Raw genomic sequence first — 12,595 nt, forward strand, 5'->3', positions numbered from 1 at the left:
TGTACTCACGGATTTGTGGCTCACTCTCATTTTAGAAGAAGACGTTGTTAACGAATCTTATTGTATATTGTTTTATTGTGTATTAAGTGGAATACATCAAATTGTCTTAACTGTGTCTGCATGTTTAAAGTGATTCTCAATTGAAGCGGGTATGGGGTGGAATATAGCCTACGAATTAATATGAATGACGTGCATCAAAATCTTTTGTTTATTTGTGATAATCTTAGCACTTTATTATATGGCCTAATTTGTATTATGACTGATATTTGACGAATTGCTTTGTTCCTTTTTTTAAAGTTTTGGACAAAAGCATCTTCTAAATGTAGCATAGCCTAAAATGTAATAATAATAATAATAATAATAATAATAATAATAATTAGAGTTTCTAACTAAATGAGTTTACTTAAGACATAGGCTATGTTTATTTTAAGCAAAAATTATGCAAAAAAAATGTAGGCCTATTTTATCCAAAACTGTAAAAGGTTAGGTTATAGCCTATAAAAATAAAGCATTCATAAATTATTTTATGACAAACATATTACTGTATTAATAAGTGAACTCATTTATAGTTACAAACTCAAATAATAAAAATAATAATAATAATAATTATTATTATTATTATTACATTTTAGGCTACACATTTAGAAGACACTTTTGTCCAAAAGTTACAAAAAAAAAGGAACAAAGCAATTCGTCAAATATCAGTCATAATACAAGTTAGACAATATAATAAAGTGCTAAGATTATCACAAATAAACAAAAGATTTTGATGCACGTCATTCATAAATCGTATTCCACCCCATACCCGCTACAATTGAGAATCACTTTGAAACATGCAGACACAGTTAAGACAATTTGATGTATTCCACTTCATATTCAATAAAACACTATACAATAAGATTCGTTAACAACTTCTTCTTCTAAAATGAGAGTGAGCCACAAATCCGTGAGTACAGATTACAAACCCGTGGGAACGGATTGCGAAAGCGTGGGCACGGTTTATGAATTTGTGGGTACAGATTGCAAAAACTAAAGGCACGGTTTACAAATCTGAGAGCGCGGATTAGAAACTCGTGGGTACGGTTTATTAATATGTGGGCACGATTTGTTAAACCGAGGGAACAGTTTGAGAATTCGTGAGTACGGTTTATAAACTGAGCGGACGGATTGTTTGTTTTTTTCTCCCACAGGTGACTTCCCGGGCTCCGTAGGTTTTCAAAGTCTAAGACAGTGGGCCTCCCTTTTGACACAACTTACCCAATGCCCTGCAGTGTAAACGAGGCCTTATTTTTAGAATAATAACAATTTAACTTTTTAAATGTATTAATTATGTATGTATAATTATATAAAATAATATAATATAAAAAATGTATTAAAAAACACACTAATTATTAGGCTATAATTTTTACCACTCTCCTCGCCTCCCCTGGCATGCTCTGGCGCCCCCCTGGGGAGGCACGCCCCACACTTTGAAAACCCCTGGTGTAAGGCAACAGTAGATTTTACTATAGCTTTCACCCATTTCTTCTCCTCCCTTCTGTAATTGTCTTTCAAATTCGCTCAATCCACAGGACTCCGTGGCAAGCCAGGGTTGCCAGGTCTTCCTGCTCCACCGGTGCGCAGTACTGGTATTGGTTATACTTTGGTGAAACACAGTCAATCCAGCCAGATGCCCATGTGTCCTCAAGACATGACCAAGCTATGGGAGGGATACAGTTTGCTGTATGTGGAGGGGCAGGAGAAAGCACACAACCAGGACCTGGGTGAGACACTAGGGTTGCTTTTATAAGGGCTTTCAATTGTTTAAAAGGATTATATTTCCATTTTTGAAAGTTCTGTTTTGGAATAGATGGATTTGGAATTATATTGTTGTAGATAAGTTTATTGTGCACTGTGTAATATAGACAATTTTACATTTATGAACTGATGAGTTGATTTGCCTGACGCCCTGAAAGATAATTGAATTCAAATATTCTCTTCCTCGCAGGATTGCCCGGCTCATGTCTGCCATATTTCAGCACCATCCCCTTCCTGTACTGCACAGTCGATGAAATCTGCCGCTACGCTAGCCGGAATGACAAATCCTATTGGCTGTCCACCTCTGCGCCCATTCCCATGATGCCTGTGGCTGGTCAGCAGATATCTCAGTACATTAGCCGCTGCTCAGTGTGTGAGGCTCCATCTCAAGCAATCGCTGTCCACAGCCAAGATCTCAACATACCGACCTGCCCTCAGGGCTGGAGAAGTCTGTGGATTGGTTACTCCTTCCTTATGGTAAAATTCAGTTATACCTCAGCCCACACGCACAATCACACATCACTGCAGATTCAGATAAACAGAACTTACAGTGTAGTACACATACACATATATGTGTGTGTAAGATAGTGTTTAAACACTTTACAGTCAACAAAATAAGACATGTTGACAGTTAATACGTTACAGTTTATAATGTGTTCATATAAGCTGTTTACTGTAAATAAATTAATACTTTATTTTTTAAATGTTCATAAATTTGGAATGATGAAATTTAGCTTAATGTTGTGATAAAAAGTGATCGTCTGTCCAAAAATATGACTTGTTGACTTTTGTACTTACATTATCTCAAATGTTTCCAACAATGTTGTTTAAGTCCAGAGAAATCAGCTATTTCAACCAGTGTAATGGCCCGTGTCATTGTGTGACCTGCCAATGACGTCATATCCGCATTACCCTCGATTTCCGGTTTACTTCCATAGAAACACCAAAGACGCTTTAATATATTATTGTGACAACAGATTTCTATTTCAAATAAATGCTGTTCTTTTGAACCTCTGATTCATCAAAGAGCACTTAAAATTCCACAAAAAATATTAAGCAGCACAACTGTTTTCAATATTGATAATATTAAGTAATGTTTCTTGAGCATCAAATCAGCATTTTAGATTGATTTCTAAAGGATAACAGGAATAAATAATTTTTTAAAATATATTCAAATATATTCATCAGTTATATTAAATTGTATTATTAATATTTTATTATATTACTGTTTTTACTTTATATTTTATCAAATAAATGCAGCCTTGGTGAGTCCGAAATTCTCGTCCGAAATTTTCGCACGTTAAAAAATAAATACGACCTCGCGTTGTGCCAATCACGTTTACACACTGCCTCCGAAACTTTGGTCCATCATAAAAAAATTCTAATCGGGTTCAATTTTCTGCATTTTTCGCATCTGTAGCAAGCATTTTGAGATGTGTTTTGACAATTCAGAGCCACTGAATGATGGATACGAAAAAACGCATATGAAAATTTCGGACTCAGTGTGCAAGGACCTTAAGAGACTAAAAAAAAAACACAAAAAAAACCTCCAAACTTTTGAACGGTAGTGAATATTTATCTCAATTATTTCTGATCAAGGCCTTACTCAAAGTCTCCTCAAAGATGCAATGAACAATGTTTTTTACAATGTCAAACTACCTACATATACTGTAACTTTATCATTTTTGTGTCTGTCCTTCAGCACACAGCCGCAGGTGCAGGAGGAGGCGGTCAGTCATTGGTGTCTCCCGGTTCTTGTCTTGAGGATTTCCGCGCCACTCCCTTCATCGAGTGCAATGGTGCCAGCGGAACCTGCCACTACTTTGTCAACAAGTACAGTTTCTGGTTGACCACGGTAGAGCAGGGCGAACAGTTCGTCCAGGGTCCTACCCAGGAGACGCTGAAGGGAGATCTGTACCGGTCACGCATCAGTCGCTGTCAAGTCTGCATGAAGATCTTGTAGCTTGTGTAGATGCACAGCAGGAGACTTTAACTAAAAGAATGAAAGAAAAGATGAGTAGAAGAAGATAAAGGAAACAAACGTCAACTGACTGATTTGATTTCATGCCCTTGACAGTGGTAGTATGAAGGGCTGAGGTGTGCCCTTGCTAAATTTGGAGAATATCGGGGTTGGAATGAAAAGAAGTGGAGAAAGAGATTTTTACTCTTTATCTGTTTATTATCAACAGTGGTGCTATGTTGAACATATGATGTTGTATTTTTGTGTTAAAGCTTTTTCCTTAAGTTTTTAGTCATATTCACGGCTACCTCAGAGAGTGCATCCCAGACTCCCAGTGGATGGCACGGAATAATACACCCTTTATTTTTCAGATGAAGCCATGCAACGATGAAAACGATGCAGTCTTTTCATTAACCGGTTCATGGATAACATGTTTTGGCTTCAGTAGTCTATATTGGTGCTTTTTTGACTATAATGTTAACCAGATCTTCTTGTTTACCATTCGGCAATAACAGACAAATCAGCACTTTGCAATCTACATGAACAAATAAGATTGTGCCTCGTGGTTGTCACTTGAAATGATTGGTCTAACCCCATAAATATCCTAAGAATTGCACTGAAGTTAAAAAATATGTTCTTCTTTCACAAGATCGCATGCAGCTGATCTAAATTCATCTAGTTCACCTAGTGTGCTCAATGATTCTTCTATTATTTTATTGATGAGAACATTCAGACATTCCTCAAACATAAATGATGAGGATGAATGCCTTGCAGATCATCTCTTGGTCTTTAAAGGTATAGGTTTTCATCCTCAATAATTCACACCAAGAATGTGTATAATGTCATTTTTAATTTTAAAATGTCTAATTTACTGTGTGCTTTGGAGGCGATAAATAGACTAATTTTGAGTTACCCAGTCTCTCAGAGAGATTGGTTGAAACATAACCACTATGACCACTTAGCCTTTCAGTCTCTCATTGGTAGCCCTGAGTATACATTTTCTTCTTATTCGTGTTACATTTCATTATGTGTCTGTAAGTGGTTAGATTATGATTTATTCATTTCATCCTCTTGACATATTTAACAATATTTCCACTTTTATGATGTTTTTTTTCTGAAATAAAATTATGTACATTTGTGAAGATTGGCCATCACAAGTGGGCAATTTGCTTTATTATATTTTTACTGCTGTGAGACTATAAAAGAGATGTATCATTTCAGAACCCGCAGTAAACATTTATTTTAATTAATTCAGACGGTAAATATGAGAGGATGACATTTTCCAGTATTTCATATAGTGATGTAAATGTTTGATCTGAATGCTCAAAGTGAGTACAGTATACATATGAAACCTGTCAAATAAAAGTATTCAAACTTCTAAATGTTGTCTTATATGAAGTTAATTGTATTGTACAAAATGTAATGTTTATTGTGACTTGACTGGTGAAACTTTCTTGTGATGTTGCCTCAGAATGTTCCATGGACATATACAGGAAAATACCTTTTGGAGGAACATCAAGTTATGTGCCTTAAGGGCACTATGCCACATTTGCACTTCCACTACTACCCACTAGCAGGTTAACCATCCAGGGAAAAGCAGAACTCTGTTAGGAAAGCAGACTTAATTATTAAACTGTTAAAATAAAGAACAACTAAATAAAACCGTTCTGTCTCCGTTGGAACTCCGTTTTGAGTTTATATCAGTAACGTTACATGGTTTTAGTAGTGATGAAATGGGAGGAACGAAGCTTTTCGAAATTGAACCAATTACAGCAGCGCAAAATTATTCACTATTTTTTGAAGGGCTCGAAACACCATAGGTATATTGTAACCTACATATTTTAAAATCAATATCGTATCCTTAGTAGGCTATATTAACCCTTAACTGATAGTTAATAGAGACCCGATTTCTGCTGGTCAAAACGGTGTAACGTTAAATGCAGTGGAAATTCAGCCCAAACATACGTCTATATTAAAGTATTAAATATCATTAAAATGGCCTGTACAATATCTGTTTTATTCATGTGCAACGGTATTCTTGTTTTGTGTGTTATTAGTCAATGCTGGATAAATTAGGTAAATTGGAATTTTTTGTTGTTGTTGTTAATATACATGCTTAAGAATTAACATTCCTTTACTTATTCAAAAATGAACCTACATTAGATCAGTTATAAACCATTAGACTCTTGTTTATGGGTTCACCAGATCCAGATCAACGCTAGCCTATTATATTATTTTTCAAACTTAAGTTCGAAACAGGATTACGTTATGAAGCTTCGTTTGCTAAAATCTCGTGAGAGTTCGATACAAGCTCCGGACAACTGATTCAAAAGAAAAGATTCATAAATGTTTCGAAGCGCGGCACTGGCAGCAGCGCCCCACAGCAGTAGAGGGCGCTGTGAGCGTCCCGACTCCCCACTGGTTCAGCCGCCAGCTGTAGTAACTCATAAACAACACAGACACAGACATAAGGGACGGGACTTCAGCAAACGCAAGACATTTCTACTTTGAGACTGCTGCACAAAACAGGTACATATAAACGCATAAGAGTGTGTATGAATAAGTTCGCCGCTGTCTCTTTGTTGAGTCTGTTCTTTACCGTCTCTCATGTGCTAGTAACGTTACGTTAGTGCTCTTATAAACGCTGGGAAACATAGTGTATTATTATACAACTGTTTACAGTGACTTGTTCACTAACGTAAAACCACACTTGACACACTAAAGCTGGTTTGTACTAGCAGATTCCTCTCTGTTGTGACTTTAGAGGAATAAATCGCACTGTGATTAGATGGATGTTTTTACATTAGTCAGCAGCATCATCTAGCAGTGCGCTGTCTAATGCAGAATCCTCCTCCTCCTCCTCCTCCTCCAGCACCGCAGCTCATGATCAGGTGCTTTGTTAAAGAGTGTTGCAACAGTTAAAAAGCCTTCATGTTGAATTATTACAGTGGAGTATAATCCTTTATGAGTGTGACCTAATTATTTTTTTCCAGTCTATGGGTGTGACCTGCACCATCGTCACCCTCATCATTTAGGACTAACGTTAGGTCATATTTCACCTCATAATCACCTCGTATTCAAACGGGAAAAGTAAGAAATTTTATTTTGCTTTAAGAAACGTAAGCCTACTGTATGTTGAAGACCATTAATAATTCAATATGTGTCAGATGTTTTTAGACGTTAATTATTTTAGACTGGGTGGACTTAAAAGGGTCACTTTCCCTAATTACAAACACAGAACATTCCTAAATAAATACAGATAAAATAAATCATACAAGGATGCATTAAATTTATTAATCTTAATTTGAAAATTATTTAATTACTCAGCCGTTTTCATTGCAGGTCTTTAGAAAAATGATATGGTACATGGTCTTATCAAGGTTACTTCCCCTATTTATAATAATCTCAGTGAGAATGTTTTTTTATTTTATTTTTACAATTTGCTTTATTGTAATATAGCACTGGGACCCACTTGACATTAAGTGTCTTTAACTACTATGTACTAATATGTAAAATAATAATTTGATTCAATTCACTTATACATGTTTTTACATGGTTCTTGTATTTCTTAAAAAAATACCTGCATGTAATTACAGCTGTAATTCATTTCTATAGTTATATCTATAATTACAGTGTTGACCCTTCCCATACACATTAACAAACCCTTAAACTTAATCATACCACCAAACCTGAGCATAACCACCCATATCCCACTTCAATAGCAGCAAAAGTGTTTTGCATGACAACATGAACACAATAACATAGTCCACAAGTACACTGTAAAGACACCAAAAGTGGTACATTAGTGTAATACAGAGGTGTGGTGTCATGTGATTAATTTCACAGTGCAAAAAATCTAAAATCCTAAAAACAGACTTCATCTTTTCAATGCAAAATATAGTTTAATGAGATCCACTCCATTATTGTGTTTTTCAGTTACGCTGGAATTTTCGGAGACCGACTCGGACATGTCATATGTCTTCGTCAGTGACTCGTCGCAGACCAGTGTACCGTTACTGCAGGCTTGTATCGATGGGGACTTGAGTTTCGCTAGGCGTCTGCTGGAGACCGGCTGCGACCCCAACATCCGTGATCACAGGGGCCGCACGGGTCTGCATCTGGCAGCGGCACGAGGTAATGTGGACATCTGCCGCTTCCTGCACAAGTTCGGCGCAGACCTGCTGGCCACCGACTATCAGGGCAACACTGCACTGCACCTGTGTGGACATGTGGACACCATTCAGTTCCTGGTGTCCAATGGTCTCAAAATTGACATTTGGTGAGATATTCCAATAGTTTTAATCATTTAGGTAACTAGATGAATTTTGGTAAGTGCTTGTGACTGCTATTGTGTTTATTATGTAGGCCAGGGTACTACGACGGGGCTAATACTGTAGCTAGCGCTGGGTAGACTAGTTACGGATTATATACTTGTAATTAGATTATATTATGTTTTAAAATACTCATAAACAGACTACAGTTACTTTTTTATTGATTACACGATTAATTAATATTCGCAAAATGGCAGTAAATTAATTAGAATTCATTGATTCTCCCTAATTATTCTTTTTTATCTTTAAAATTTTGCTTATTACCCATATTTCCTATTGTATGTACAGAAAGTCTTCCAGTTTTGTGGAATTTCACACACAGACACCAGTCAGGCGACTATAATTACATGGAAAATTGAGACCACACAGTATATAAACAATTTTTTTTATTTATCTTTTTGTTAGTTTGTGTTTTATTTTAATTTTAATTTTAAAATGACTCATTTCATTTTAATTAATTATTTGCTTTTGATCAATTTACAAACCCGCTGCAGTTCCTTTCCAAAACCTAGTTTGGGAAACCCTGACGTAAAGTAATTTTTTTAATCCAATTAATGTTGTTGATAACACATTTTTTTATATATATTTTTCTTTATCTTTGTATTTTTATCAAAATGGTGCAAGATTATATTATTCAAATCGATGTTATAAACAAGTTAGGTAAAAAAATTATGTAAAAGTAATTAAAAAGTAGTAAATATGTACCATAATAGATTACGTTACTAACTACAATTTTAATCATGTAATTTCGATTCAGTAATGGACTACAATTTGCAAGTAATCTGCCCAGCTCTGACGTACGTTTCACTACTCCCATAGTGTATGATTACAGAGAAAATATAGCTTTATGTTGAACATTGATGTAACAGGGCATTTGTGAGAAGAGAAATCATAAAAGTAGTTTGTTATGCTTAAAAATCATATAAATGTATGAGGTGAGAAGGGCTTTTTACCCCACACTCGGAGTAAACGGCACTCAGTATTGAAGTTTTGCGTAATAACTTGTACTTGCTCAAAACAATCACTTTAGCAAAGTTTGTTATATTTATTTTGACAAATAAAATAAATGAATTTACATTTATTCAATCAGTCATTAAAATTTGTTAAAGGTGCATTGCGCAACATTTCATGTTAAAAATACCCGTTTTTCTAACCCATACATGCTTAAACAATTGCCTGATGGGCTGAATGAGCCCTTCTCTGATCACTGCGATTGCCTCTATAATCCTGTACAGTAAAATAAATAAGAGGGATTCGGGACGGAATTTGAGACTGGGCGTGACGTCATGCGCGTTCACGCTCACCTGGTAATGTCTGGCAGGTTTGTGTATTCGCCGCCATTCTCCGTATCAGCGAAGACAACTCGAGCGACAAAACTTTAGTCAACTTTCGACAAAAGTAAAAGATGGATTCAAAGAGACCGGCTTGTAGTTCATTCCAAACCCCAACGCAAACTCCACGTAAGACAAAGAAAAGAAAACTTTTGTCTAGTGCCACAGGCGTCGGAATAAGACGAGAGTCAACATCGGGAAGGCTTTCGTCTGCACACACTAGGAAGCGCCCGCGCCCGCGCCCTCAGATCACTTGGACGTGGCTGTGTACAAAAGGTAAAAACGAAATACTGTTCGTTGGAATCTCCGGTCTGCTCTAGGGCTCAAACGAGATCCTCAGTTGGCTTTTTTCTTGATAAAACGGTAAGATATAGCCCAGTCTCTAATGTCTGATACGGCAAATCTATGACAACAAATGATGTAATAATCTATGAATATTACCTTGAGACATTTGAGTGTACTTTGTTGACCAACTGTATATGGTATGATTATTATTTTGAGCTTTTACAAAGTAATAACAAAGTAATAACATATAACTTATATATATAATAACTTATGAACTAATATTGTTCATGAACGTGTTTCCATAATAATACAATCATAAGTGGATACAGTAAACACAGAAAACAGTTCAACATGGAGATAGATGGAAACAAAAACCGAAGTTTTCTACTACCCCCGTTTTCCCCTCACACATAAGTGTGTAATTTACTCAAATGCCTTTCCTTTCACATATTTAAAATTACTTGCAGATTTATAACTTTATTACCTCTGAAGACATTATGACTGTAAACAAAAGATTTGTGCGGCTGATGCTCCTTTGGTTATGAACTTTTTACAGTCTATGGTTATGAACAGCTTGTGCTCGTGCAAGCGTGCGTGTGGTCCATGAGCGTGCACACCTCTGGTTGCAGTTTCGCTTGTCGCCAGAGGGGGCATAGTTCTGCAAAAACTCAGAGACTTGTGCAATGCACCTTTAAAAAAAGCCTGAAAATGTAATATAAAAAATAGAGATTCTGAAAGCTTACACTGTTGAGAGAGATCCTGTAATAATTTAATGTGGCTTTACAGTAACAATAAATTACATTTACAGTAACAATAAATTACATTTTATGATTAATATAATATTTTTTAAATATGATGTTTCGTTATAAAAATGATTATTATCTCTAGGGTGGGCACTCAACTTAATAAATATTGACCATTTGAAATCTAGCCATGTCACATAAAAAAAAGTCAGCTATTTATTATCGTCAATTATTGTGCCTTTAGGTACTATTTAGGATGGATAGTAAGTTAATTGGGACGCAGCATAAGACTAAGCGAGGTATTCAAGAGATGTAGTGGTAAATGCATCATTTGACCTGGTCCACTTTTAGCCCTGTTGTAACAACCATGGTCCATGGTAACTAACCAAGTTAGTCAGCACTTTCATAAAATAGAAATAAAATCTTTTAAATTAAGACATATCATATTAATTTATTTTTATTTTACAGTGGTAGTAGTGCTTGTAGTGATGTAATAACTTGGCAGAACACTAGTGTAATAATGGTAAGTTTTCATCTGACTCTATGTAACGTTTCTCGATTATGCTCTTGCATTTGAACAGTAACCACAACGGGTCGACCCCCCTGGTGCTGGCTAAGAGGAGAGGGGTAAATAAAGATGCCATTCGGCTGCTGGAAGGCCTGGAAGAGCAAGAGGTCAAGGGCTTCAACAGAGGAGCCCACTCCAAACTAGAAGCCATGCAGATGGCTGAGAGCGAGAGGTTAGATTCGCCTCAGATGCCACCTTTTAGGAACATCTTTTAGTTATTTGACATGTTTCAATTGATACTGACTCAACACTCTTGTTCCTAGTGCGATGGAGAGCCATTCGCTGCTCAATCCAAACCTACAGAACAGCGAGGGTGTGCTGTCCAGCTTCCGCTCCACCTGGCAGGAGTTTGTGGAGGATTTGGGCTTCTGGAGGGTCCTGCTGCTGCTGGTGGTCATCGCTCTTCTGTCTCTGGGCATTGCTTACTATGTTAGTGGCGTACTGCCCTTTTCTGCGAGTCAGCTGGAGTTGGTCCACTGAGGGCCAGATTGTGTTATATCCCGGGACATGACCAGTCAAGCTTTGAAGTAAAGGGAGGTTTGAGTGGACTCTGAAGGTACACTGAAGGTTCCTCATAGTACAAGATTAGGTCTAATGTGAAGTTTAGAAACAATCTTGTCATTCTCACAGGTGAGGTCGAGTGGAGGCGACCACATGATGATGGCTGCGCTATGAAGGAAGACTGAAAGGTAAAGGTTCAGATGTTAATGGGGGAACATGTTTCTTAAATACACCCCAAGTGATGTAAACCCATTTCTCACAGATTTTCCCATGATCACTGAACACGGCCAGTTGACAGTTGACAGTATACACTTGTAATATCTCAATGGTGATGTAGACAACATTAGATTACAGTTGTAGGTTAGGTCAGACATGATGTTTTCATCCTAGTGTTTGCTTAGCTTTCTTTTCTGTCACCTTTATTTTTTTCTGTATATGAAGTCTTTGTTGTGGAAGTATGGCAATAGACCAGACACTACATACATATTATGCTTATTTACATATCTATGATTCATTTGTTTGATTTACATTGTTAAGGTAATTGTCTGTAAAATGTTACATAAACTAATAAATGGCCATTAATAATTTCCTTTCTGTGCACAGATGACAGTTTGTCAAAGGACAGTTAACACTGTTCTGTTAGTGTACAAATTATCTGCTAAGTTAAAAAGGATCTTTCTGTTTGTTCAAATAAACAGAAATACTTTTTTTCTCATCATAATATGCTTTCGCACTTTGATTGTGTTGTTCTGAGAAACATTTAGCCAGTGTTGAGATAATATGAAGCTAAATATGGCCTAAAATGAATAAAGCGTTGTGATAAGCAGTGGTTTTCATTGATTTAAGAACAGCTACAGGTAGTAGTTAGGCTTGGTCCTGTTCTAAAATCACTGTAAACCACACATAGCAACAGAAATGTAATAATTCTTCCACCAAACGTCTATTTCTTCAGCAACATTTAGCTCAGTAATACTGATTTAATGAGGTCACAGGTGTGTTTATAGGACAATCATAATCAAGGACCAGAACAATCAGTTTTATTAATTGTTGTTGGGAGTTAAGCAAATTTGACCAAACAG

General features: G+C 36.4%; 2 protein-coding genes across 2 annotated transcripts in view; both read left to right on the forward strand.

The window, feature by feature from the left end:
* The window catches only part of col4a6 (collagen, type IV, alpha 6), a 125,814-nt gene extending 120,678 nt beyond the window's left edge, over nucleotides 1–5,136 (forward strand). Inside the window, exons 43-45 of the mRNA XM_084108197.1 lie at nucleotides 1,572–1,763; nucleotides 1,988–2,274; nucleotides 3,500–5,136. Coding sequence (XP_083964323.1) covers nucleotides 1,572–1,763; nucleotides 1,988–2,274; nucleotides 3,500–3,760 — 740 coding nt within the window. The 3' untranslated portion in view covers nucleotides 3,761–5,136. The remainder of the gene's footprint in view (nucleotides 1–1,571; nucleotides 1,764–1,987; nucleotides 2,275–3,499) is intronic.
* Nucleotides 5,137–6,148: 1,012 nt separating this feature from the next.
* Nucleotides 6,149–12,105, forward strand: ankrd46b (ankyrin repeat domain 46b). Its single transcript, XM_084109728.1, has 4 exons — nucleotides 6,149–6,286; nucleotides 7,694–8,036; nucleotides 11,029–11,187; nucleotides 11,279–12,105. The coding sequence occupies exons 2-4, from the start codon at nucleotides 7,726–7,728 to the stop codon at nucleotides 11,493–11,495; spliced, it is 687 nt and encodes a 228-aa protein (XP_083965854.1). The 5' UTR covers nucleotides 6,149–6,286; nucleotides 7,694–7,725; the 3' UTR covers nucleotides 11,496–12,105.
* The last annotated feature ends 490 nt before the right edge of the window (nucleotides 12,106–12,595 follow it).

Source organism: Abramis brama, assembly GCF_963993115.1.
Source record: "Abramis brama genome assembly, chromosome: 3".
NCBI lineage: Eukaryota > Metazoa > Chordata > Actinopteri > Cypriniformes > Leuciscidae > Abramis > Abramis brama.

Coding starts and splice junctions, on each gene's coding strand:
- ankrd46b (XM_084109728.1), top strand. CDS start 7,726: ATGTCATATGTCTTCGTCAGTGACTCGTCGCAGACCAGTGTACCGTTA. Junction 8,037..11,028: donor GGTCTCAAAATTGACATTTG/GTGAGATATTCC, acceptor GCATTTGAACAG/TAACCACAACGGGTCGACCC. Junction 11,188..11,278: donor CAGATGGCTGAGAGCGAGAG/GTTAGATTCGCC, acceptor TCTTGTTCCTAG/TGCGATGGAGAGCCATTCGC.